Source organism: Carassius carassius, chromosome 29, assembly GCF_963082965.1.
Source record: "Carassius carassius chromosome 29, fCarCar2.1, whole genome shotgun sequence".
Classification (NCBI taxonomy): Eukaryota; Metazoa; Chordata; class Actinopteri; order Cypriniformes; family Cyprinidae; genus Carassius; species Carassius carassius.
This window is the reverse complement of record NC_081783.1, coordinates 22,274,509-22,302,373: the sequence shown is the minus strand read 5'-3', so window position 1 is coordinate 22,302,373 and position 27,865 is coordinate 22,274,509. Positions and strand designations below refer to the sequence as shown.

The window sequence follows — 27,865 nt, the reverse complement described above, 5'->3', positions numbered from 1 at the left end:
CAGAAACACGGTGGTCCTGAGAACAGCATCTTTTTCATCAGGAGCGTTTTTAAATCGTTACAAGGATATTTTTAAAAGGCAGACTGAACAAGGGACATTTTAAGGAGCAACACGAGCAGTAACTCCATCTGACTGATAATAGACATAGTAATTTTGTGTCTTCTGCTGGAATTGATGATGAACACCGTTGGACGGTGGGTTCCGTTGTTCTTTGTACTTTGGGCAACATGGGAGACGGCTTTGTCTGTCACGCGTTATTCCATACCGGAGGAGATGGAGCGCGGGTCCGTCGTTGCAAATCTAGCCGCTGATTTAGGGCTGGATGTTAGTGGACTAGCACAGCGAGAGGTAAAACTTGATATTTTCCATAACAACAAATATCTTGATATTAATAAAAGAACTGGCGAGCTATTTATTGTTAATAATATTGATAGGGAAACTCTGTGTCCTACGAAAACCACCACATGTTTTCTAAAATTAGACCTAATAATCGAAAGCCCATTGCGTATTTTCAATATTGAATTGGGCATTACAGACATTAACGATAATGCTCCTCATTTCCGGCGAGATAAGATTGAATTGGATATCTCAGAGTCCGCAACACCGGGGGAAAGATTTTCTTTGCCCAATGCCTTTGATCCAGACGTTGGTGCCAATACAGTCAATACCTATAAATTAAGTGAAAGTGAACATTTCACTGTTGATATACATTCTGGTAGTGACGGTACAAAATATGTCGATTTGGTTCTTATGAAGGCTTTAGATAGGGAAGAGATGGCTGTTCATAATCTGATACTCACTGCCATCGATGGCGGAGTCCCTGCGCGCTCCGGCACAGCTAGTATTATTGTGCGCGTCCAAGATACAAATGACAACGCCCCTCAGTTTGATCAGACAGTTTATTCTCTGAATATGAGCGAAAATTCTCCAGCCGGCACTGTTGTTGTTAAATTAAACGCTACTGATGCTGATGAAGGCCCAAACGCTGACCTTACATATTCATTTACACTTTATACTTCTGAGAAAACGCAGGAGATGTTCTCGCTGAATTCAAAAACTGGCGAAATTGCAGTTAAGGGCACCATTGATTATGAAGATATGAAAATATTTGAGATGTTTCTTGAGGCTAAAGACAATGGCCCCGTTCAACTCTCCGGTCAATGCAGAGTGACTGTGTATGTTAAGGATATGAACGATAACTATCCCGAGATAACCATAAAATCTCTAAAGAATACCGTGGATGAAAACATCCCAGTCGGCTCTGTTATAGCTCTGGTGGGTGTTAGTGACAGAGACACGGGAGATAACGGTAAGGTCAATCTGACAATGAACAAATCCTTACCATTTATTTTAAACCAAACATCTGACTACCTCTATGAGTTATTGGTGTCAGAACCGTTAGATCGTGAAGTTGTACCAGAATATGAGATCATGTTGGTTGTGACGGATAAAGGGAATCCTCCCTTATCTGATAATGAAACTATAACGGTCCACTTGCTAGATGTCAATGATAACGCACCGCGGTTCCCGCAGACCTTCTACACGATACCTGTTATGGAGAATAACGCGCCTGGAGCTTTACTGAGCTCTTTAACTGCTATAGACCCAGATCTCCATGAAAATCAGTATCTAGTTTACTTTATCATAGAGAAGGAAATAGTGAACACCTCCATGTCCATGCTGTTCTCCATTAACCCAGAGAACGGCAATCTTTACGCGCTAAAGACGTTTGACTATGAGATAGAGAAGGAGTTTCTTTTCCACATCGAGGCCAGAGACTCTGGTGTTCCTCCGCTCAGCAGTAACGTGACCGTTCACATTATTATCATGGATCAGAACGACAACACGCCGCTTATAGTGTCTCCATGGCGCGCGCACGGCTCGGTGGTGGAGGAAAAGATCCCGAGATCCACCGATAAAGGGACTCTGATAGCCAAAGTCATCGCCATAGACTCTGATTCAGTGCACAACTCTCGAATCACGTACCAGTTTCTCCACAACACTGACGCCACATTATTCAGCTTGGATCAATATAACGGAGAGATCCGGACCATGAGAATGTTCAGTTACAGAGACTCGCGCCACCAGCAGCTGGTTGTGATCGCCAAGGACAACGGAGAGCCCGCGCTCTCTGCTACAGTCACCGTCAAACTGTCCACGGTGGAGACCGCCCTTAAAACCTATGCTGACATGACTGAGGTGCCTTTAGGATATGACATCTTCTCCGATTTAAACCTGTATCTGGTGATCGGACTGGGCTCCGTTTCATTTCTTTTACTCATCACTATATTGGTCACCATCGTGCTGAAGTGTCAGAAAACGAAGCCCAGCAAAGCGGCTCCTCCGTGCAGGAACAGTGTGATCAGCGAGAGAAACTCGACCATCGCGGATTCCACTCTGGTCTCCAACGATGCCTACTGGTACAGTTTATTTCTAGCAGAGACCAGGAAAGGAAAGCTGGTGGTCAGACAGCCTGTGCCAAAGGGAGCGAGATATGTCGTGTCCAGTTTACCGAGGAGCACAGGACTGACCGAGACCAGCGACTCAGCTGCTTCTACACTACAGGTAAGAACAACTATTAAACTGTACTAAAACTATTAATGAAAATCTCATTATACATACTATTTTGTTTTATATGCTTTTTAAATCAAGGTGCAAATCAAATGAATAATGTTCAACATATTTGATTCCCACGAATAATATGTTCAGTATTCACTCTTTGTTATAATCTAATTCAGATGAGCTATAGCTCAAGATTAAATGTGATTGTTTTTATAACATACACAAAGTGTCGCTGTTGTCTAGCAATACACACGATGGAAAATACTTATTGGTCACCATAATGTAACGTCACAGTCTGCAGCTGGTAGAGTGATCCTCTCTTTGCACGTCTCTTTGTTCTTCCGCGTATTTCATTGTCAGTTTCCATTGCTTGTTTGGATTATATTCGACTTGTATTTTAAGTAAAAAAATGCAACCGTGTGTGAACGCACAGAAAAGGAGAAGGTACGTTTTGTTATTTCTGATTATTTTTGACTTATTAAACCCAGCATTTGGCGTTACTCACTACTCTATTCCAGAGGAAATGGAGGTAGGATCTGTTGTTGCAAATATAGCCACTGATCTTGGTTTGGATATACAGAGTCTGACGAAACGCAGGATGCGCCTAGATGTGATAGCAAATAAAAAATATCTGGATGTAAATAAAGAAACAGGAGAGGTTTTTATCGTCGAAAGGATTGACAGAGAATATCTCTGCCCATCCAAAACTACAAATTCTTGTTTTCTTAAGCTCGACGCTACAATCGAAAATCCAATCAGGATGTTCAATATTGAACTAGAAATATTAGATATCAACGACAATGCACCCCACTTTCGACGAGATGTCATGCATTTAGACATTTCTGAATCGACCCCGGCCGGAGAGCGTTTCTCACTGAACAATGCAGTGGACTCAGACATTGGATCTAATTCAATTAAGACTTACGATCTTAGCGAAAGTGATCATTTTACTATCGAAATACAGTCTGGCCGAGATGGATCTAAACTAGCCGATTTAGTACTGAAAAAAGCATTAGATCGCGAAGAACAAGCAGTTCATAATCTGATACTTACTGCTGTAGATGGCGGGGTGCCTTCGCGCTCTGGGACAGCTAATATTATTGTCCAAGTGCTAGACACTAATGACAACGCCCCACAGTTCGATAAAGACAGCTATACTGTACATTTAAATGAAAATTATCCAGTAGGAAGCCTTGTTGTTAGGTTAAATGCAACAGATTTGGATGAAGGGTCAAATTCCGAAATAACATACAAATTCAGTTTATATACCTCCGAGAAAACGCAAGAGACGTTCAGTTTGAATTCAGAAACTGGTGAAATTCGAGTTAAAGAGATGATTAATTATGAAGATTTTAAGATCTATGATATGGAGATAATAGCAACTGATAAAGGATCTAATAGTCTCTCTGGAAAATGTAAACTAACTATTTTAATCACAGACATGAATGATAATCATCCGGAAATTTCCATCAAATCATTTACTGGCCCAGTAAAAGAGGATATAGCTGTAAATACAGTAATTGCAGTTGTTAGTGTGAGTGATAAAGACTCAGGAGAAAATGGACAGATAGATATTCATATTTCTGATGATTTACCTTTTGCACTCAAAGAATCGTCTGATAATTATTATGAATTATTAGTTTCAGAACCGTTAGACCGTGAAAAGGTTCCAGAATATGACATCACTATTACCGTGACTGACAGGGGCAACCCGCCGTTATCTGATAATGAAACTATAACTTTAGAGCTGCTGGACATTAACGACAATGTTCCTCAGTTCCCGCAGACCTTTTACACGATACCTGTTATGGAGAATAACGCGCCTGGAGCTTTACTGAGCTCTTTAACTGCTATAGACCCAGATCTCCATGAAAATCAGTATCTAGTTTACTTTATCATAGAGAAGGAAATAGTGAACACCTCCATGTCCATGCTGTTCTCCATTAACCCAGAGAACGGCAATCTTTACGCGCTAAAGACGTTTGACTATGAGATAGAGAAGGAGTTTCTTTTCCACATCGAGGCCAGAGACTCTGGTGTTCCTCCGCTCAGCAGTAACGTGACCGTTCACATTATTATCATGGATCAGAACGACAACACGCCGCTTATAGTGTCTCCATGGCGCGCGCACGGCTCGGTGGTGGAGGAAAAGATCCCGAGATCCACCGATAAAGGGACTCTGATAGCCAAAGTCATCGCCATAGACTCTGATTCAGTGCACAACTCTCGAATCACGTACCAGTTTCTCCACAACACTGACGCCACATTATTCAGCTTGGATCAATATAACGGAGAGATCCGGACCATGAGAATGTTCAGTTACAGAGACTCGCGCCACCAGCAGCTGGTTGTGATCGCCAAGGACAACGGAGAGCCCGCGCTCTCTGCTACAGTCACCATCAAACTGTCCACGGTGGAGACCGCCCTTAAAACCTATGCTGACATGACTGAGGTGCCTTTAGGATATGACATCTTCTCCGATTTAAACCTGTATCTGGTGATCGGACTGGGCTCCGTTTCATTTCTTTTACTCATCACTATATTGGTCACCATCGTGCTGAAGTGTCAGAAAACGAAGCCCAGCAAAGCGGCTCCTCCGTGCAGGAACAGTGTGATCAGCGAGAGGAACTCGACCATCGCGGATTCCACTCTGGTCTCCAACGATGCCTACTGGTACAGTTTATTTCTAGCAGAGACCAGGAAAGGAAAGCTGGTGGTCAGACAGCCTGTGCCAAAGGGAGCGAGATATGTCGTGTCCAGTTTACCGAGGAGCACAGGACTGACCGAAACCAGCGACTCGGCTGCTTCTACTCTACAGGTGAGATCACGTTTATAGTCTACATTTTGATTATTTTTTGCACATGTATTATGACTTATGAAGCACACATTCTGCGGAAAGCGTGTTTTAATAATTGCACTTTTATTTTTTAGGCTATATAAAAAACATTAAATAATACATAGCGCAGTCTCATGTATAAACTACGCCAAATAAAAAACGAAAATTCGTGGTATTGATAAGCAAAAATGGACTTTGGCATGTATATTATACGCACGCGTTTGGCTACACAGTTTTTTATCGTGAATATGATGGGAGAAATGTTGGCGTGCATTTGATTCACAGGTTTCGCCTACATATGATAGGCTACGCATCTACCTCACAACCATAAACCTGACAATTTCGTAGCATATACACGCCAAAGTCCGTTTTTTTTGCGAATCAATACCACGAGTTTTTTTTTCTTTTTCGGCGTACTATGTATACGCACTTTCATGACATCGGTTAATATTTTAACATAACCTGTGTACAATTTTCAAGGCACCTCAGTGTGTCTGCACCAAGTGGCGCTGTAGTCTCACAAATTGTACATCACTGCAAGTGCAATTTCAACGTCACTGTCACAGTTGACCATTTTGCAACGAAGCCTTGTTTTCTGCGTCTGACTGGCTTTAGACAAAATATTGCATTTTACATCGAGGAACCTTTTTTATATTTTATCCCTTAACTAATAGTTTTTTTTTCTGCAACTCATTTTCGGAGCCAGATCCCATTCTTTGTTGCTACATGAACTGCTTCGATCTTGCGTCATAAGCATTTGATCAGACAATGGATTCTGATTTGAACACCCGGTCATGGAGAAGGTATGTGGCGCTGTCTTTTCTTGTATCGGTGTTTCTTCAGTCGGCTCTGGCTGTTACTCACTATTCTATTCCAGAGGAGATGGAAGTTGGATCTGTCGTGGCAAATTTAGCCACTGATTTGGGACTTGATGAACAGACTTTGATTAAACGAAACGTACGATTAGATGTTATTGCTAATAAGAAATACCTCGCAATAAACAAAGACAGAGGCGAGCTGTACATACTAGAAAAGATTGATCGTGAACATCTGTGTCCTCTCAAAACGAGTACGACTTGCTTTCTAAAACTGGAGGTTATTGTGGAGAATCCTGTACGAATATTTTACATAGAACTAGAAATAACAGATATCAATGACAATAACCCTCAATTTCGACGAGACACAATCAATTTAGATATCACTGAATCTACACCAGCTGAAGAGCGATTTTCTGTCAGTAATGCAGTGGATTCTGATGTCGGTTCCAATTCGGTTAAAACATATTATCTGAGCCAGAACGAGCACTTTGATATTGAAATTCACTCTGGGAGGGACGGTTCCAAATTTGCGGACTTAATTTTAAAAAAGGCTCTAGATCGTGAAACCCAAGCAGTTCATAATCTGATACTGACAGCAGTGGATGGCGGAGTCCCTCCTCGTTCAGGTACGGCCAGTATCATCGTTCGGGTGTTGGATGCAAACGACAACGCCCCTAAATTTGATCAGGAGAGCTACACCATCAATTTAACTGAAAACTCACCCATAGGCAGCCTGGTTGTTAAATTAAATGCAACAGATCTAGATGAGGGTTCTAATGCCGATCTTGTGTATTCATTTAGTCTGTATACATCAGAGAAGACACAGAAAGCTTTAAGTTTAAATCCTGATAGTGGTGAAATTAGAGTGAAGGAGATGGTTAATTATGAAGACTTTAGAATTTACGATATGGAGGTTATAGCATCAGATAAAGGAACTCATCCATTATCCGGTCAATGTAAATTAGCCATTATAATTACTGACGTCAATGACAATCACCCAAAAATTTCGATTAAGTCATTTCAGAGTCCAGTGAAAGAGGATATAGCTGTAAATTCAGTAATTGCAGTTGTTAGTGTGAGTGATAAAGACTCAGGAGAAAATGGGCAGGTGGATATTCATATTTCTGATGATTTACCTTTTGCGCTCAAAGAATCGTCTGATAATTATTATGAATTATTAGTTTCAGAACCGTTAGACCGTGAAAAGGTTCCAGAATATGACATCACTATTACCGTGACTGACAGGGGCAACCCGCCGTTATCTGATAATGAAACTATAACTTTAGAGCTGCTGGACATTAACGACAATGTTCCTCAGTTCCCGCAGACCTTTTACACGATACCTGTTATGGAGAATAACGCGCCTGGAGCTTTACTGAGCTCTTTAACTGCTATAGACCCAGATCTCCATGAAAATCAGTATCTAGTTTACTTTATCATAGAGAAGGAAATAGTGAACACCTCCATGTCCATGCTGTTTTCCATTAACCCAGAGAACGGCAATCTTTACGCGCTAAAGACGTTTGACTATGAGATAGAGAAGGAGTTTCTTTTCCACATCGAGGCCAGAGACTCTGGTGTTCCTCCGCTCAGCAGTAACGTGACCGTTCACATTATTATCATGGATCAGAACGACAACACGCCGCTTATAGTGTCTCCATGGCGCGCGCACGGCTCGGTGGTGGAGGAAAAGATCCCGAGATCCACCGATAAAGGGACTCTGATAGCCAAAGTCATCGCCATAGACTCTGATTCAGTGCACAACTCTCGAATCACGTACCAGTTTCTCCACAACACTGACGCCACATTATTCAGCTTGGATCAATATAACGGAGAGATCCGGACCATGAGAATGTTCAGTTACAGAGACTCGCGCCACCAGCAGCTGGTTGTGATCGCCAAGGACAACGGAGAGCCCGCGCTCTCTGCTACAGTCACCATCAAACTGTCCACGGTGGAGACCGCCCTTAAAACCTTTGCTGACATGACTGAGGTGCCTTTGGGATATGACATCTTCTCCGATTTAAACCTGTATCTGGTGATCGGACTGGGCTCCGTTTCATTTCTTTTACTCATCACTATATTGGTCACCATCGTGCTGAAGTGTCAGAAAACGAAGCCCAGCAAAGCGGCTCCTCCGTGCAGGAACAGTGTGATCAGCGAGAGGAACTCGACCATCGCGGATTCCACTCTGGTCTCCAACGATGCCTACTGGTACAGTTTATTTCTAGCAGAGACCAGGAAAGGAAAGCTGGTGGTCAGACAGCCTGTGCCAAAGGGAGCGAGATATGTCGTGTCCAGTTTACCGAGGAGCACAGGACTGACCGAGACCAGCGACTCTGCTGCTTCTACTCTACAGGTAAATATAGTTTTACTTTTTAAAGGTTACTGTAGTATGCGCTGTATATTCACTTTTCATGATACAGCTAAAATTTTAAACTGGATATTCTGGTTGATGTTGCTGTGTTGTATATTTTTGTGCATTTGCCTTTACAAAATGTTTATGCTACCAATAGAAAATATCTAAGTAGAAATAATATAATTTATCTGGCCAGTTTATCTTATCTGAATTACAGTGAATATTACATTTTGACAATGCTATGATAAGATTTACAATCTCTAGTCGTTTAGCTTCTCATGACACAGATTTTATTTTATATACTGTTTACATATATATAGTGGTTATGTTTTAGTACTAAAACTCCTTCATGTACCACGGAAACCAATACGCACAGCGTCGCTGTTCTCCATGGAAACTACTCCTCTTCGTTTATCTTTCATCACAGCCAATGCTGGTGACGTATGTGCTTTGTTGGCTGTAAGCTGTATGCTCTTTTCTTTCACGAACACCACAAAAAGGCTTATTCTACTCCCTGGAAATCAGAAGGGTATATTTGTAACCCCAATGCTATTTGCTTTACGTTTCGTTGGAATATTAAATGAGAGAAAAAAAAAATGGAATCAAGAATGAAAAGCAAGCCATTGAAAAGGTACGTGTTCGCCATCATTTTAATCTCTGTGCTGAAAACATCATCTTCTGTTACTCATTATTCTATACCTGAAGAATTGGACGTGGGCTTTATAGTGGCTAATTTTGCAAGTGATCTGGGATTAGATGCTGAAACATTAAGTAGACGCAAGATTCGTCTCGACACTATCGCAAATAAAAAATATCTGGATATTAATAAAGAAACGGGAGAGCTGTTTATTGTGGAGAGAATCGACCGCGAGCACATATGCACAACAAAGGCAGCAGCAGCGTGTGTTCTTAAACTGGATGCCACGATCGAAAACCCTGTGAGAATGTTTAATATTGAGTTGGAAATTCTTGATATTAACGACAATGCTCCATATTTTAGAAGGGACACAATGCATTTGGACATTTCGGAGTCAACGCCTGTGGGAGAAAGATTCTCCTTAAACAATGCAGTTGATCCTGATATCGGTGTTAATTCGATTAAAACGTATTATCTCAGTGAAAGCGATCATTTTTCAATCGAGATTCAGACCGGGCGGGATGGATCAAAATTCACTGATTTGATTCTTACAAAGGCTTTGGATAGAGAAGAACAGGCTTCACATAATCTGATACTCACTGCTGTGGATGGAGGAGTCCCCGCGCGCTCTGGCACTGCTAGTATTATTGTGCGCGTTCTGGACACTAATGACAACGCCCCTCAATTCGATAAAAACAGTTATACAATAAATCTAACAGAAAACTCACCAACTGGAAGCCTTGTATTCAAAATAAATGCGACAGATAAAGACGAGGGCTCAAATTCAGATTTATTTTACTCTTATAGTTTGTATACTTCAGAGAAAACACAACAGACATTCAGTCTAAATCCTCACAATGGAGAAATTAGAGTAAAAGAAATTGTTAATTATGAAGATTTCAGAGTCTATGATATGGAAATTATAGCAACAGATAAAGGATCTAATAGTCTCAATGAAAAGTGTAAAGTTAAAATTTTAATCACAGATATGAATGACAATCATCCTGAAATTTCTATAAAATCATTCTCAAGTCCAGTAAAAGAGGATATAGCTGTAAATTCAGTAATTGCAGTTGTTAGTGTGAGTGATAAAGACTCAGGAGAAAATGGACAGATAGATATTCATATTTCTGACGATTTACCTTTTGCGCTCAAAGAATCGTCTGATAATTATTATGAATTATTAGTTTCAGAACCGTTAGACCGTGAAAATGTTCCAGAATATGACATCACTATTACCGTGACTGACAGGGGCAACCCGCCGTTATCTGATAATGAAACTATAACTTTAGAGCTGCTGGACATTAACGACAATGTTCCTCAGTTCCCGCAGACCTTTTACACGATACCTGTTATGGAGAATAACGCGCCTGGAGCTTTACTGAGCTCTTTAACTGCTATAGACCCAGATCTCCATGAAAATCAGTATCTAGTTTACTTTATCATAGAGAAGGAAATAGTGAACACCTCCATGTCCATACTGTTCTCCATTAACCCAGAGAACGGCAATCTTTACGCGCTAAAGACGTTTGACTATGAGATAGAGAAGGAGTTTCTTTTCCACATCGAGGCCAGAGACTCTGGTGTTCCTCCGCTCAGCAGTAACGTGACCGTTCACATTATTATCATGGATCAGAACGACAACACGCCGCTTATAGTGTCTCCATGGCGCGCGCACGGCTCGGTGGTGGAGGAAAAGATCCCGAGATCCACCGATAAAGGGACTCTGATAGCCAAAGTCATCGCCTTAGACTCTGATTCAGTGCACAACTCTCGAATCACGTACCAGTTTCTCCACAACACTGACGCCACATTATTCAGCTTGGATCAATATAACGGAGAGATCCGGACCATGAGAATGTTCAGTTACAGAGACTCGCGCCACCAGCAGCTGGTTGTGATCGCCAAGGACAACGGAGAGCCCGCGCTCTCTGCTACAGTCACAATCAAACTGTCCACGGTGGAGACCGCCCTTAAAACCTATGCTGACATGACTGAGGTGCCTTTGGGATATGACATCTTCTCCGATTTAAACCTGTATCTGGTGATCGGACTGGGCTCCGTTTCATTTCTTTTACTCATCACTATATTGGTCACCATCGTGCTGAAGTGTCAGAAAACGAAGCCCAGCAAAGCGGCTCCTCCGTGCAGGAACAGTGTGATCAGCGAGAGGAACTCGACCATCGCGGATTCCACTCTGGTCTCCAACGATGCCTACTGGTACAGTTTATTTCTAGCAGAGACCAGGAAAGGAAAGCTGGTGGTCAGACAGCCTGTGCCAAAGGGAGCGAGATATGTCGTGTCCAGTTTACCGAGGAGCACAGGACTGACCGAGACCAGCGACTCGGCTGCTTCTACTCTACAGGTAGGCTCAGATATATTTTTCTTCTTCAGTTAATTGTCATATTATTTAACCCTTTCTTATTGTTGCGGCACTTCTAAACATTTTCTAATTCTAACTTATATTTTTAATTAAACATTTGGAGTTGTGGTTATCTTCAAATGTTGCTTTTACAGGAAAGAACAGAGAGCAATGATTGCGTTTTTAAAACGTATTTTATTTTTAAAGTAATGTTCAGTTCATTTTAAAACACTTTTAAAATATAGATTATTCTTTCTTCGTGGATGCAATTCGTTCCTGTGCGCATTAATGTGCATCCCTCTCCTTTGTGCGCAGAGAGTCGCTGTTCACCTTTAAAACATATCTGACTACAATATATAACACCCATCGTCGCCATGACTGTTTATTGTGCAGACAACGCTGCAGACATCGATTGCTATACAATCCGTTCTTTCTTTTAAGGTTGAACACTTATTTCTATTTCTATTTACTTTACAGTGCTAAGTCAGTTTTAAAGAAAGGTTACGTTTTGAACCCGGAATAGTAGGTCTACACCGAGCTCACAAGCTATGGATTCCTTTGTGAGAGCCCCGAACCAGATTTTAAGGTACGTTTGGATGTGTCTTATTCTCTCCGAATCCTTAAAGCATGTGTCTACAGTAACTCACTATTCTATACCTGAGGAAATGGGGGAAGGATCCGTGGTTGCAAATCTGGCAGCTGATCTCGGATTGGATGTTAAAACGTTAAACAGACGGAAGATGCGTTTGGACACGATCGCATCTAAAAAATATCTTGACATTAACAAAGAAACCGGAGAGCTGTATGTCGTACAGAAGATAGACAGAGAACACATCTGCACTTCCAAATTAACCTGCTTTTTGAAGCTAGATGCTACAATAGAAAACCCAATTCGAATGTTTAATATCGAAATAGAAATAATTGATATCAATGATAATGCACCACATTTTAGGAGAGACACAATGCACTTGGATATATCAGAGTCTACTTCAGCTGGGGAGAGGTTTTCTTTGAACAATGCTTTTGATCCAGATATCGGAAGCAATTCTGTGAAATCATATTACTTAAGTGATAGTACTCATTTCAGCATCGAAATACAGACAGGAAGAGATGGATCGAAATTTGCTGATTTAATTTTGACGAAAGCTTTGGACCGTGAGGAGCAAACAGTTCACAATCTGATACTCACTGCTGTGGATGGAGGAGTACCCGCGCGCTCTGGCACTGCTAGTATTATTGTGCGCGTTCTGGACACTAATGACAACGCCCCTCAATTTGATAAAGACAGTTATACTGTAAATCTAACAGAAAACGCGCCAACTGGAAGCCTTGTCGTGAAATTAAACGCGACAGATAAAGACGAGGGCTCAAATTCGGAAATACATTATTCATATAGTTTATACACTTCAGAGAAAACGCAGCAGACATTCAGTCTGAATCCTGACAGTGGTGATATCAGAGTGAAAGAGACGATTAATTATGAGGATTTCAGGATCTATGATATGGAAATTATAGCAACAGATAAAGGATCTAATAGTCTCTCTGGAAAGTGTAAAGTTAAGATTATAGTCACGGATATGAATGACAATCATCCTGAAATTTCTATAAAATCTTTCTCAAGTCCAGTAAAAGAGGGTATAGCTGTAAATACAGTAATTGCAGTTGTTAGTGTGAGTGATAAAGACTCAGGAGAAAATGGACAGATAGATATTCATATTTCTGATGATTTACCTTTTGCGCTCAAAGAATCGTCTGATAATTATTATGAATTATTAGTTTCAGAACCGTTAGACCGTGAAAAGGTTCCAGAATATGACATCACTATTACCGTGACTGACAGGGGCAACCCGCCGTTATCTGATAATGAAACTATAACTTTAGAGCTGCTGGACATTAACGACAATGTTCCTCAGTTCCCGCAGACCTTTTACACGATACCTGTTATGGAGAATAATGCGCCTGGAGCTTTACTGAGCTCTTTAACTGCTATAGACCCAGATCTCCATGAAAATCAGTATCTAGTTTACTTTATCATAGAGAAGGAAATAGTGAACACCTCCATGTCCATACTGTTCTCCATTAACCCAGAGAACGGCAATCTTTACGCGCTAAAGACGTTTGACTATGAGATAGAGAAGGAGTTTCTTTTCCACATCGAGGCCAGAGACTCTGGTGTTCCTCCGCTCAGCAGTAACGTGACCGTTCACATTATTATCATGGATCAGAACGACAACACGCCGCTTATAGTGTCTCCATGGCGCGCGCACGGCTCGGTGGTGGAGGAAAAGATCCCGAGATCCACCGATAAAGGGACTCTGATAGCCAAAGTCATCGCCATAGACTCTGATTCAGTGCACAACTCTCGAATCACGTACCAGTTTCTCCACAACACTGACGCCACATTATTCAGCTTGGATCAATATAACGGAGAGATCCGGACCATGAGAATGTTCAGTTACAGAGACTCGCGCCACCAGCAGCTGGTTGTGATCGCCAAGGACAACGGAGAGCCCGCGCTCTCTGCTACAGTCACCATCAAACTGTCCACGGTGGAGACCGCCCTTAAAACCTATGCTGACATGACTGAGGTGCCTTTAGGATATGACATCTTCTCCGATTTAAACCTGTATCTGGTGATCGGACTGGGCTCCGTTTCATTTCTTTTACTCATCACTATATTGGTCACCATCGTGCTGAAGTGTCAGAAAACGAAGCCCAGCAAAGCGGCTCCTCCGTGCAGGAACAGTGTGATCAGCGAGAGGAACTCGACCATCGCGGATTCCACTCTGGTCTCCAACGATGCCTACTGGTACAGTTTATTTCTAGCAGAGACCAGGAAAGGAAAGCTGGTGGTCAGACAGCCTGTGCCAAAGGGAGCGAGATATGTCGTGTCCAGTTTACCAAGGAGCACAGGACTGACCGAGACCAGCGACTCAGCTGCTTCTACTCTACAGGTAAAATAATCCACTCAATAATCTAAGAGAGATTTTCATGACGGTTCACGCACAATTTATTTTCAGGATGTTAAATTAGACGTGGCTCATGCTGCAGTTTATCTGACTGAGAACATACAAGATACCTTTTTTCCTTTTATAATTTAATAGTTTTATTTTTATTTTATTTCTTAATATCAGTATTTTTGTCATATATTTTGAGGCTCTATATCAATTATAGCATATTGTCTTTGCGTCCATTAAAACAGAAAAAATAATTATAACATTAAAATAGCGCGAAAAACAAACGTATTGTAAGAAAGGCTGTTTCTTTCTTATTATGTTCAGATTAAACTCACTGAGCGTCGCTGTTCTCTAAGAAAACGCTTTTGTTCATAATCAAATTCCCCCTGACATATTTCCATACGGGGAAAGCGCACAAAGAGCGCGCCATGACAAGAGCTTCGCTCTGTGTGGTATTCGTTTCTCAACCAATTTCATGATCTCCAGGAATAGAAATATCTTAAATGTTGCAGAATGGAGGGACGCGTAAAGTCACAGTTGTGGAGGTATGTAACGTTCCTTCTGCTTTTCTCCGCTATTTTGGACACAGCGTCCGCTGTTACACACTATTCCATCCCAGAAGAAATGGAGGAAGGCTCTGTTGTCGCTAATTTGGCATCCGATTTGGGACTGGATGTGAAAACACTCAGCAGCAGACAAATGCGACTCGATATTAGATCTAGTAAAAAATATCTGGATGTCAACAAACAAACAGGAGAGCTCTTTATTTTAGAAAAGATGGACAGAGAGTATCTCTGCAGTGTTAAAACAGCGACAACGTGTTTTATCAAAATGGAAGTGATACTCGAGAATCCTGTTCGAATGTTTAATATTGAAATTGAAATTATAGATATCAATGATAACGCTCCCAAATTTTGGAGGGATACGATCCGTTTGGACATATCAGAATCTACAGCAGCGGGGGAGAGATTCTCGCTCAGTAATGCGGTGGATCCTGATATTGGACCAAATTCGATCAAAACGTATTATTTGAGTGAGAGCGAATATTTTGACATTGAAATACAAACAGGAAGGGATGGGTCAAAATTTGCTGATTTAATTCTGAAAAAGCCTTTAGACAGAGAAAAACAAGCTTCACATAATCTGATACTCACTGCTGTGGATGGAGGAGTCCCCGCGCGCTCTGGCACTGCTAGTATTATTGTGCGCGTTCTGGACACTAATGACAACGCCCCACAATTCGATAAAGACAGTTATACTATAAATCTAACAGAAAACGCACCGATTGGAAGCCTTGTTGTGAAATTAAACGCGACAGATAGAGATGAAGGGTCCAATTCAGATATAATTTACTCATATAGTTTGTATACATCAGAGAAAACACAACAGGCATTCAGTCTGAATCTTAACAGTGGTGAAATCAGAGTAAAAGAGATGATTAATTATGAGGATTTTCGGATCTATGATATGGAAATTATAGCAACAGATAAAGGAGCTAATAGTCTTTATGGAAAATGTAAAGTAAATATTTTAGTCACAGATATGAATGACAATCATCCTGAAATTTCTCTGAAATCATTCACAAGTCCAGTGAAAGAGGATATAGCTGTAAATACAGTAATTGCAGTTGTTAGTGTGAGTGATAAAGACTCAGGAGAAAATGGACAGATAGATATTCATATTTCTGATGATTTACCTTTTGCGCTCAAAGAATCGTCTGATAATTATTATGAATTATTAGTTTCAGAACCGTTAGACCGTGAAAAGGTTCCAGAATATGACATCACTATTACCGTGACTGACAGGGGCAACCCGCCGTTATCTGATAATGAAACTATAACTTTAGAGCTGCTGGACATTAACGACAATGTTCCTCAGTTCCCGCAGACCTTCTACACGATACCTGTTATGGAGAATAACGCGCCTGGAGCTTTACTGAGCTCTTTAACTGCTATAGACCCAGATCTCCATGAAAATCAGTATCTAGTTTACTTTATCATAGAGAAGGAAATAGTGAACACTTCCATGTCCATGCTGTTTTCCATTAACCCAGAGAACGGCAATCTTTACGCGCTAAAGACGTTTGACTATGAGATAGAGAAAGAGTTTCTCTTCCACATCGAGGCCAGAGACTCTGGTGTTCCTCCGCTCAGCAGTAACGTGACCGTTCACATTATTATCATGGATCAGAACGACAACACGCCGCTTATAGTGTCTCCATGGCGCGCGCACGGCTCGGTGGTGGAGGAAAAGATCCCGAGATCCACCGATAAAGGGACTCTGATAGCCAAAGTCATCGCCATAGACTCTGATTCAGTGCACAACTCTCGAATCACGTACCAGTTTCTCCACAACACTGACGCCACATTATTCAGCTTGGATCAATATAACGGAGAGATCCGGACCATGAGAATGTTCAGTTACAGAGACTCGCGCCACCAGCAGCTGGTTGTGATCGCCAAGGACAACGGAGAGCCCGCGCTCTCTGCTACAGTCACCATCAAACTGTCCACGGTGGAGACCGCCCTTAAAACCTTTGCTGACATGACTGAGGTGCCTTTAGGATATGACATCTTCTCCGATTTAAACCTGTATCTGGTGATCGGACTGGGCTCCGTTTCATTTCTTTTACTCATCACTATATTGGTCACCATCGTGCTGAAGTGTCAGAAAACGAAGCCCAGCAAAGCGGCTCCTCCGTGCAGGAACAGTGTGATCAGCGAGAGGAACTCGACCATCGCGGATTCCACTCTGGTCTCCAACGATGCCTACTGGTACAGTTTATTTCTAGCAGAGACCAGGAAAGGAAAGCTGGTGGTCAGACAGCCTGTGCCAAAGGGAGCGAGATATGTCGTGTCCAGTTTACCGAGGAGCACAGGACTGACCGAGACCAGCGACTCAGCTGCTTCTACTCTACAGGTAAGCACTGCCATTTAGTGAATAATAAAAATAACAAAGTCGAAACAAATGTATTGATCTTTTATTTTCCTATTAAAGTAAATATTATTCTAGGTTCAACTTTGCTTGTATTTGTCAATAAATTCTCTCAGGAGATAAGTAATATTATGCTTCAGATTAACGCATTCCAATGCAGTTATTTATTGTTCAGAGAAAATTCAGCTGCATTTAAACTCTAAACTTTTGTCGCGTTCAGTTGGGAGACTTGTTGCTTGCGTTAATTACCTGTGGCATAAACCATTCATATTGGCACACTGTTTTGTAAATTAGCCGAGTTGAACTTGTCATTTCGTTTGCATATACAAAATGCTTTATTATAGGTATTCTGATTTTTCTTTCATTTTATTTTAACGTTTTTGATTCATACCTTAACCAACGTGAAATATTTTAAAACACTTTTCTAATGTTACACATTTCCATTGTCTCTCTACACTGCACTCCTCGCTCCTGCGCGCACAGAGTCGCTGTACACCAAGAAAATACTTTTCTAGACATACTGCTGTCGTCGTCGTCGCCATAGCTGATTTTCATTTGTGGGCAACACTGCAGTCTTTCTTTCTGGCTGTACTATTCGGACTTTCATTTAATGGTCCAATTGTATTTTCTTGCATGTCATTGCGCGAATTATTTTCTTGAAACAAATCCACGTTTTGGAACTCTTTGGACCTTCTTTCTGTGTGCAACATAAGGAAATCAAAACAATGGAACCGAAAGCAAGGCTTTGGTTAAGGTACGTCTCGATCTTTGTATTCCTTGCGGCTGTATTTCAGACAGCATCTGCCGTTACTCACTACACAATTCCAGAGGAGATGGACGAAGGGACTGTGGTTGCAAATTTGGTGTCTGATTTGGGACTGGATTTGAAAAGCCTTAGTAAACGTAAAGTACGTTTGGATGTCGTCGCAAATAAAAAATATCTTGACGTAAACAAAGATACTGGGGAGCTGTACATTTTAGAAAGGATTGATAGAGAGAATTTATGCCCAATTAAATCGGTCACGACTTGTCTGCTGAAAGTGGATGCCACACTAGAGAATCCTATTCGAATGTTTAATATTGAACTTGAAATAATGGACATAAATGATAATGCGCCACGTTTCCGACGAGACACAATGCATTTAGATATTTCAGAGGCAACAGCAATAGGAGAGAGATTTTCCCTCACTAATGCTGTGGATCCTGATACAGGTTCAAATTCCGTAAAGACATACTATCTCAGTGAAAGCGACCATTTTAGTATTGAGATTCAGACAGGACGAGACGGATCTAAGTTTGCTGATTTAATACTGAAAAAGTCATTAGACAGAGAAAAACAAGCTTCACATAATCTGATACTCACTGCTGTGGATGGAGGAGTCCCCGCGCGCTCTGGCACTGCTAGTATTATTGTGCGCGTTCTGGACACTAATGACAACGCCCCACAATTCGATAAAGACAGTTATACTATAAACCTAACAGAAAACGCAGCAATTGGAAGCCTTGTCGTGAAATTAAACGCGACTGATATAGATGAAGGAATGAATTCTGATATATTTTACTCCTTTAGTTTGTATACTTCAGAAAAAACACAGCAAACATTCAGTCTGAATCCTGACAATGGAGAAATCAGAGTAAAAGAAATGATTAATTACGAGGATTTCCGGATCTATGATATGGAAATTATAGCAACAGATAAAGGAGCCAATAGTCTTTATGGAAAATGTAAAGTAAATATTTTAGTCACAGATATGAATGATAACCATCCTGAAATTTCTATAAAATCATTCTCAAGTCCAGTGAAAGAGGATATAGCTGTAAATACAGTAATTGCAGTTGTTAGTGTGAGTGATAAAGACTCAGGAGAAAATGGACAGATAGATATTCATATTTCTGATGATTTACCTTTTGCGCTCAAAGAATCGTCTGATAATTATTATGAATTATTAGTTTCAGAACCGTTAGACCGTGAAAAGGTTCCAGAATATGACATCACTATTACCGTGACTGACAGGGGCAACCCGCCGTTATCTGATAATGAAACTATAACTTTAGAGCTGCTGGACATTAACGACAATGTTCCTCAGTTCCCGCAGACCTTTTACACGATACCTGTTATGGAGAATAATGCGCCTGGAGCTTTACTGAGCTCTTTAACTGCTATAGACCCAGATCTCCATGAAAATCAGTATCTAGTTTACTTTATCATAGAGAAGGAAATAGTGAACACCTCCATGTCCATACTGTTCTCCATTAACCCAGAGAACGGCAATCTTTACGCGCTAAAGACGTTTGACTATGAGATAGAGAAGGAGTTTCTTTTCCACATCGAGGCCAGAGACTCTGGTGTTCCTCCGCTCAGCAGTAACGTGACCGTTCACATTATTATCATGGATCAGAACGACAACACGCCGCTTATAGTGTCTCCATGGCGCGCGCACGGCTCGATGGTGGAGGAAAAGATCCCGAGATCCACCGATAAAGGGACTCTGATAGCCAAAGTCATCGCCATAGACTCTGATTCAGTGCACAACTCTCGAATCACGTACCAGTTTCTCCACAACACTGACGCCACATTATTCAGCTTGGATCAATATAACGGAGAGATCCGGACCATGAGAATGTTCAGTTACAGAGACTCGCGCCACCAGCAGCTGGTTGTGATCGCCAAGGACAACGGAGAGCCCGCGCTCTCTGCTACAGTCACCATCAAACTGTCCACGGTGGAGACCGCCCTTAAAACCTATGCTGACATGACTGAGGTGCCTTTGGGATATGACATCTTCTCCGATTTAAACCTGTATCTGGTGATCGGACTGGGCTCCGTTTCATTTCTTTTACTCATCACTATATTGGTCACCATCGTGCTGAAGTGTCAGAAAACGAAGCCCAGCAAAGCGGCTCCTCCGTGCAGGAACAGTGTGATCAGCGAGAGGAACTCGACCATCGCGGATTCCACTCTGGTCTCCAACGATGCCTACTGGTACAGTTTATTTCTAGCAGAGACCAGGAAAGGAAAGCTGGTGGTCAGACAGCCTGTGCCAAAGGGAGCGAGATATGTCGTGTCCAGTTTACCGAGGAGCACAGGACTGACCGAGACCAGCGACTCAGCTGCTTCTACTCTACAGGTAAATTAAATTTCATAAAAATAGCCTACATTAAAATTTTAAGTTCAGTATTTATTTTTCAAAATAACGTAGTGATCTGTTATTGCATTTCGATTGTGTTCTCATTTCTTTAATTGACACATTTCCGCTCTGATCATGAAAATTTGTTACGAATGTTATTTTGAATTTATTTTATATATTTGTGGTAATTCTTCAAAACATACGCAACGGGTCGCTGTGCCCCAACAAAAACGAGGATTTAAATTTATTTATTTATTTTGTAGTCGCCATGACAGTTCATGCTCACCAGCGAGTCTTTGGAAAAGCGTGTGGGGATACGAGTGCTTCTCTGCTGGCTTTCTGCATTGACTTACACTGTGACACTTCTGTAGAAGGCAGGCTGATACTAAGCCAATATTGGAATCTGCTGAATGCATTGCATTTGCGATCATCATTGTTAAGGACAGGTGTTTTTTGGGCTCGCAAAGACGACAAAGCTGAGCAGACAAAATGGATGCGCAGCCTACAGTGAAGTACGTCGCAACATTACTTCTGCTCTCGGCACTGGTTTACACGGCGTCATCTGTCACCCATTATTCTATTCCGGAGGAGATGGAGGTAGGCTCTGTGGTTGCGAATTTGGCTGCAGATCTAGGAATCGATGTGCAAACGTTAGGAAGACGAAAAATCAGGTTAGATATCCTTGCAAGTAAGAAATACCTGGATGTGAACAAAGAAAGCGGAGATCTGTTTATTTTGGAGCGCATTGACAGAGAGTATCTTTGCACATCAAAAACAGTTTGTTATTTAAAAATGGAAGTCATTCTTGAGAACCCTGTTCGTATATTTAACATTGAATTGGAAATAATGGACATTAACGACAATGCGCCTTACTTCCGTAGGGATACGATTAATTTGGACGTCTCTGAATCTACTGCTGTTGGCGAGAGGTTTTCTCTAAGTAATGCAGTTGACCCTGATATTGGTTCAAATTCTATTAAAAGTTATCATTTGAGTGAGAGTGCAAACTTTGATATTGAAATACAGACAGGGAGGGATGGTTCAAAATTTGCTGATTTAATATTGAAAAAAGCTTTAGATCGCGAGGAGCAGGCCGTTCATAATCTGATACTCACTGCTGTGGATGGAGGAGTCCCCGCGCGCTCTGGCACTGCTAGTATTATTGTGCGCGTTCTGGACACTAATGACAACGCCCCACAATTCGATAAAGACAGTTATACAATACATCTAACAGAAAACGCACCAATTGGAAGCCTTGTCGTGAAATTAAACGCTACAGATAGAGATGAAGGGTCCAATTCAGATATCACATATTCTTTTAGTCTGTATACATCTGAGAAAACACAGACAACATTTGAATTAAAGCCTGACAGTGGTGAAATCAGAGTAAAGGAGATGATTAATTATGAGGATTTCCGGATCTATGATATGGAAATTATAGCAACAGATAAAGGAGCTAATAGTCTCTCTGGGAAATGTAAAGTAAAGATTTTAGTCACAGATATGAATGATAACCATCCTGAAATTTCTATAAAATCATTCACAAGTCCTGTTAAAGAGGATATAGCTGTAAATACAGTAATTGCAGTTGTTAGTGTGAGTGATAAAGACTCAGGAGAAAATGGACAGATAGATATTCATATTTCTGATGATTTACCTTTTGCGCTCAAAGAATCGTCTGATAATTATTATGAATTATTAGTTTCAGAACCGTTAGACCGTGAAAAGGTTCCAGAATATGACATCACTATTACCGTGACTGACAGGGGCAACCTGCCGTTATCTGATAATGAAACTATAACTTTAGAGCTGCTGGACATTAACGACAATGTTCCTCAGTTCCCGCAGACCTTTTACACGATACCTGTTATGGAGAATAACGCGCCTGGAGCTTTACTGAGCTCTTTAACTGCTATAGACCCAGATCTCCATGAAAATCAGTATCTAGTTTACTTTATCATAGAGAAGGAAATAGTGAACACCTCCATGTCCATGCTGTTTTCCATTAACCCAGAGAACGGCAATCTTTACGCGCTAAAGACGTTTGACTATGAGATAGAGAAGGAGTTTCTTTTCCACATCGAGGCCAGAGACTCTGGTGTTCCTCCGCTCAGCAGTAACGTGACCGTTCACATTATTATCATGGATCAGAACGACAACACGCCACTTATAGTGTCTCCATGGCGCGCGCACGGCTCGGTGGTGGAGGAAAAAATCCCGAGATCCACCGATAAAGGGACTCTGATAGCCAAAGTCATCGCCATAGACTCTGATTCAGTGCACAACTCTCGAATCACGTACCAGTTTCTCCACAACACTGACGCCACATTATTCAGCTTGGATCAATATAACGGAGAGATCCGGACCATGAGAATGTTCAGTTACAGAGACTCGCGCCACCAGCAGCTGGTTGTGATCGCCAAGGACAACGGAGAGCCCGCGCTCTCTGCTACAGTCACCATCAAACTGTCCACGGTGGAGACCGCCCTTAAAACCTATGCTGACATGACTGAGGTGCCTTTGGGATATGACATCTTCTCCGATTTAAACCTGTATCTGGTGATCGGACTGGGCTCCGTTTCATTTCTTTTACTCATCACTATATTGGTCACCATCGTGCTGAAGTGTCAGAAAACGAAGCCCAGCAAAGCGGCTCCTCCGTGCAGGAACAGTGTGATCAGCGAGAGAAACTCGACCATCGCGGATTCCACTCTGGTCTCCAACGATGCCTACTGGTACAGTTTATTTCTAGCAGAGACCAGGAAAGGAAAGCTGGTGGTCAGACAGCCTGTGCCAAAGGGAGCAAGATATGTCGTGTCCAGTTTACCAAGGAGCACAGGACTGACCGAGACCAGCGACTCGGCTGCTTCTACTCTACAGGTAGGCTTGTCAACAGGTGAATTGGTTCTTCAATTAAGCCATACGACAGTCTATGCAGTTTGACTTTTCAGCTTTTAGCCAAACACTTTGTAAGCCCAGACTATTCTCTGAGATGCTTATCTTTATCTTGTGCCTTTCAAGTGAACATTTACATTTTATATTATATATTTTCCCGTCTTGTGAAGTTATGCTAAAGTTCAAAAGGGAGTGTTTTTCAGTGGTTCTTAGCACATTTCCCTTGAACTCTAAGAGTTTGTATATGTGCTTTTTTTTCTCTCTTTCTCTTTCCGCTTTCTTCTGGACTCAATCCAGTACTGTTCTTTTGTTTTTACAGTCAGTTACAATTAATTTTCTTTTCTTAAAAGTTCACATACACTTTTATATATATAGGCCTATGCTTAAATTTGTTCAGACAAAATTACAGAAGTGAACATTGCCTTCTTTAAAGTGTTTGTGTCTTTTTGCTGTGCTTGATCTAAATCTACAATTGTATAGCCCCATATATCTTACCTGTTGTACATATACTCCCAGCTTCCCTCCAGCTGAGCCAGCTGCCACAGTGAAAGAGATTGCCTGTGCGTGTATGAAATGTAAATTTGTGCAAGCATGTTGCGTGATGTGTTGCTTCTCTCTCAGAACTCGTTGACCTACTTTTCTGACCTGCTGTTGCTAGTTCACGTGCAGTTCTGATGTTCATAAGACCATGTTGTGATAAATTTGTGCTAAAATCTCTTTGTCTCTCATGTTCCAAGGTTTCTTTCACACACACACACACACACACACACACACACACACACACACACACACACACACACACACACACACACACACACGTTCCCCTTACAGGAAACTTTGTGCATTTTGACCCTTAAAACAACCCTTTGTTAAGTTTTGTGGCTTAAGTATCCAAAAACATTTGGGTCCACTGTGTTTCTTAGCATTGACATAAATCCCTTGCAGTAACACTTGTTGTGTGAGTTCAAGCAACGTATAACTTTTTATTTTCGTTTTGATTTATTTTCCGTAAATGTAGTGAATGGATAAATATTGTTTAATTTACTGAACATGATACACTTGAATTTGATTAGGCACTTGCTATTTATTTAGCTTTATTTATTTGTATGATCATGATTTTTTTTATTTTCTTTTGCATTTGTTTAACTTGTTCTTTTTGTTACCTGACGGACAGGTAAGTCATAGAAAGACAAAATGAGAGAGTCTTTAACTTTTCCCTTTTTTTGTGCAGCCTTTTTTCATGTAAATAATGTATTTTAATCTGTCTCTCCTCTCATTCTCTCATTCTTAGTGCTGCTTAGTGAATTGTTTTGCTTCATTTGTTATGCATTAACATTTTTTCACATTGTGTCACAGGTTACCTGGAGTCCCTGTCTCAGACAACAATTTTTAAAATGAGGACAACAGAATATTTGATCTTTCTTTTCTTTTCTTGATTTGATTTTTTAATGAACTGTAGATAAAAAAATAAAAGCTTAGAATGCTATTAATAAGTAAAGATCAATGTGAATTGTGGTTTTGTTGACAGAAATGTGTTCAGTGAGATTTAGGAAATTCATGAAAATGATTGTGCTGAAAGCTAAATATTGAAATGTATGTCTCTGTTTTTGTTTCCGTTTTAAAGTACTCAAAATGAACGAGGTCCCCTTTCCCGCTGGAGGTATGCAGTCCTGACTACACCATTCTCTCGATTTCTGGAGCGCCTGGTCCCAGGGCCCATTGACCTTTACTGAAATATATGTGACTGTGTGTTTCTCTTTGTGGTTGTTGTTTTTTGTCAGTGGAGTTTGCCTTGTCCTGTTGTAGGAGGAGCCAAGGAGCCAATTTATACAACTGAATTCAAATCAGTTTTGTTCAGTTTAGATGCAGATAAATGGTTCAACTGGTCAACATCAACACTCAGTTTGACATTTCACTTGATCTTCTGAGCTTTTAGATGTACAGGCTGCTAAATTTAAACTTTGGGGTCTTTATTTATTATTTTCCTACTTGTGGATCTCAATTAGCAAACTATGTTATTCAGGATTATAAACCCCACCTTTTATAGACACCTGTGACCAGCAGAAATGCTAAAAATGACTGATTATCTGTGGTTTGATTGACAGTGGCTGGGGGTGAAAGTGTTGTTCATAGAAACTTTTTCCTGCCAAATTGCATTCAGTTAAAGAAAGTTAATACAGAAGTAAAACTTGATTATTTACTCACCCTCATGTCTTTCCAAACTCAGATGATTTTCTTTGTTTCGTGGGGAAATTTTCTTGCTGCTCTTTTTCTCTACAATGGACAAGGAATGGAGGCTTTCAAATCTCCCCCAAATTGTTAAAAACCAAGTGATTCTTATCTTTAAATGTTCTTTACAGTGTCTGATTTCATTCACTTTCATAGTCTGAAAATAAGCATCTATGACATTTGTTTTCTTTTTGTGTTTCACATATGAAAAAGTCAAAGTTTTGAAATGACAGATGGGTTAGTAAATGGCAGAATAATGTTACTTAAAACACTGATTAGGAAGATTTTTTTAGCAAATATGGCTCTAGTGCATGATCTGGTTATTAATGATATATGTACTGTCTGTTCATCTACTAAATTATGAGCTCCTCAGCCTGTTTGTTGGATGGTTTGTCTACTTGTGTGTTTGAACGGTTGGTGAATTGACTGGTGGATTACACATTTGACTGGACAAATTACAACCACACAGTTTTCAGCTCGCTGCCCTTCCATCACCCCAACCACTCTCACCTGATATCTGAGCATGGTTCTCATTGATCAACCCACCCCCCATCACCTGTCAATCAAACCAAGGTTCCACCTTCTGTTTTGCCTGAAGCCTTTAAGTGACAGGCCTTGGTTGCATGAGATGTGTTCAGGTTCTGGCCTCTCACTAAGTGAGTAATATCTGAAGTCTAGCCTCTTACGTCCAGTTTCTCTTTCTCATTGACAGGCTTCCACCACCACCAGCAGCAGTTCCACCTGAGGATCCTCCCAACCATATTGCCAGAGCAGAGTATTGAAAACATTCCATCAGCCTGCATGTCTGTCCACCTGTATCCATCATATTCCCCTGCACCATCTTGCAGAGATGAAATCAACCCTGAACGATCTCTACATCTTCACATCAGTGTTCGGAAAGTTTGCCCAGGACTGACCAGAGGATTGACGAAGATCTTTTGCTTCTGATATTAAGAGATACTCTTAAATCTGACCGCTCAAGATTGGACTTGGACTGGATCTGTGAGGACACACACACACACACACACACAAACACACACACACACACACACACACACACACACACACACACACACACACACACACACACACACACACACACACACACACACATATGCATATCTTCAAACAGCACAGCTTATGTCTTTATCAAAGAAACTGTTCTGCAAAAACAGTATGCTTGTGTTTGCATGCTTAGAGTTACACGTTATTTTCGTTATATTTAGGGACTGTTAAAGACATTGGGGAGAGAAACTATTAACAGAATATTCTGAATTTGTGTGGACACTGAATTGCAAAAAAACAAAAAACTAAATCTTAATCAGTAGATACTAATGACAATGTGAATTATAGTAAACAAGCACAAAGATGATTAAATGATAAATGTTAAAAGATGGAGTGTGGAGCTTATGGTAAACTGAATTTGGACACTGAAAGCTTCTCTTTCCCTGCAATGGATGTATAAAGCCTTTCTTATGTGTTTTCTTGGATCTCATAAAGACTTCTATCAGAATAATGCTAGTATTATCCAGTGTATTCAGAAGAGGTCACAGCAAATTTGATTTGTTGTGTCATATGGTCTTTGCTTAACTCTGTAGTGTTGTATTATGTCTGTATTGCTGTTTGTGTCAGTGTTTTTACATTTCAGTATGTAAAGAATCAAGCTGAATCTAAGCACTGATCTGAATCAGAAAGAGTAGAGTATCATTGTAGTTATGATCTCTCTTAATATGATAGAGTGTAGTGGAGGCTGTAAAATCACCATGACTGCTTCCTCTGTGGTGTCTGGTGACATTCATGAATGCACAAACGCAAACACAGCACAGTGATGTCATAGTGCAGAGTCAGACATCTGAAGGTCACAGAGGTTTCTAAGATGAGTTTAGGAGATTCAGTAGCCTCTCCCGATGCCTAAGATTTCTGTCTCCGATAAAAACCCACTGACTTCTAATAGAGACTGTTAAACAGTGAGTTCCTTCATTCTGTCCTTTATAAAAAGACCACAATATTTCAGAGGTAAAGACTTGCATCAACCATCGGACTTCATTAAATCTTTGAAATAAGGCTAATGTAAAGAGCACTCAAGGTGGTGATGGGTTTTATTTGCTTTAAAACAAGAAAAGTTAAGAACTGCTAATGTTTACTTAT

At 40.9% G+C, this 27,865-nt stretch overlaps 6 protein-coding genes across 9 annotated transcripts; all 6 read left to right on the top strand.

The window, feature by feature from the left end:
- Positions 1 to 27,052, top strand: LOC132109899 (protocadherin alpha-C2-like). Of its 4 annotated transcripts, none has more exons than XM_059516348.1 (3): positions 1 to 2,565; positions 25,113 to 25,148; positions 26,430 to 27,052. In XM_059516348.1, the coding sequence occupies exons 1-2, from the start codon at positions 175 to 177 to the stop codon at positions 25,122 to 25,124; spliced, it is 2,403 nt and encodes an 800-aa protein (XP_059372331.1). In that variant the 5' UTR covers positions 1 to 174; the 3' UTR covers positions 25,125 to 25,148; positions 26,430 to 27,052. The 4 variants fall into 4 exon arrangements, 3 of the variants coding, with proteins under 3 accessions (XP_059372331.1, XP_059372328.1, XP_059372330.1); XR_009424568.1 differs by lacking the exon at positions 1 to 2,565 and adding an exon at positions 20,622 to 23,473 and having other exon boundaries at positions 25,113 to 25,234; XM_059516347.1 differs by lacking the exon at positions 1 to 2,565 and adding an exon at positions 20,623 to 23,473.
- LOC132109896 (protocadherin alpha-C2-like) lies at positions 2,875 to 5,398 on the top strand. Its single transcript, XM_059516342.1, has one exon. It carries the CDS (start codon positions 2,972 to 2,974, stop codon positions 5,396 to 5,398), a length of 2,427 nt encoding a protein of 808 aa, XP_059372325.1. The 5' UTR covers positions 2,875 to 2,971.
- LOC132109897 (protocadherin beta-16-like) lies at positions 6,152 to 8,758 on the top strand. Its single transcript, XM_059516343.1, has one exon. It carries the CDS (start codon positions 6,167 to 6,169, stop codon positions 8,741 to 8,743), a length of 2,577 nt encoding a protein of 858 aa, XP_059372326.1. The 5' UTR covers positions 6,152 to 6,166; the 3' UTR covers positions 8,744 to 8,758.
- LOC132109898 (protocadherin alpha-C2-like) lies at positions 9,056 to 11,625 on the top strand. The gene has a single exon (XM_059516344.1). It carries the CDS (start codon positions 9,172 to 9,174, stop codon positions 11,608 to 11,610), a length of 2,439 nt encoding a protein of 812 aa, XP_059372327.1. The 5' UTR covers positions 9,056 to 9,171; the 3' UTR covers positions 11,611 to 11,625.
- On the top strand, positions 11,966 to 14,537 carry LOC132109901 (protocadherin alpha-C2-like). The gene has a single exon (XM_059516350.1). The coding sequence runs from the start codon at positions 12,123 to 12,125 to the stop codon at positions 14,535 to 14,537; it is 2,415 nt and encodes an 804-aa protein (XP_059372333.1). The 5' UTR covers positions 11,966 to 12,122.
- LOC132109900 (protocadherin alpha-C2-like) lies at positions 14,616 to 17,468 on the top strand. The gene has a single exon (XM_059516349.1). The coding sequence runs from the start codon at positions 15,045 to 15,047 to the stop codon at positions 17,466 to 17,468; it is 2,424 nt and encodes an 807-aa protein (XP_059372332.1). The 5' UTR covers positions 14,616 to 15,044.
- Positions 27,053 to 27,865: the final 813 nt, after the last annotated feature.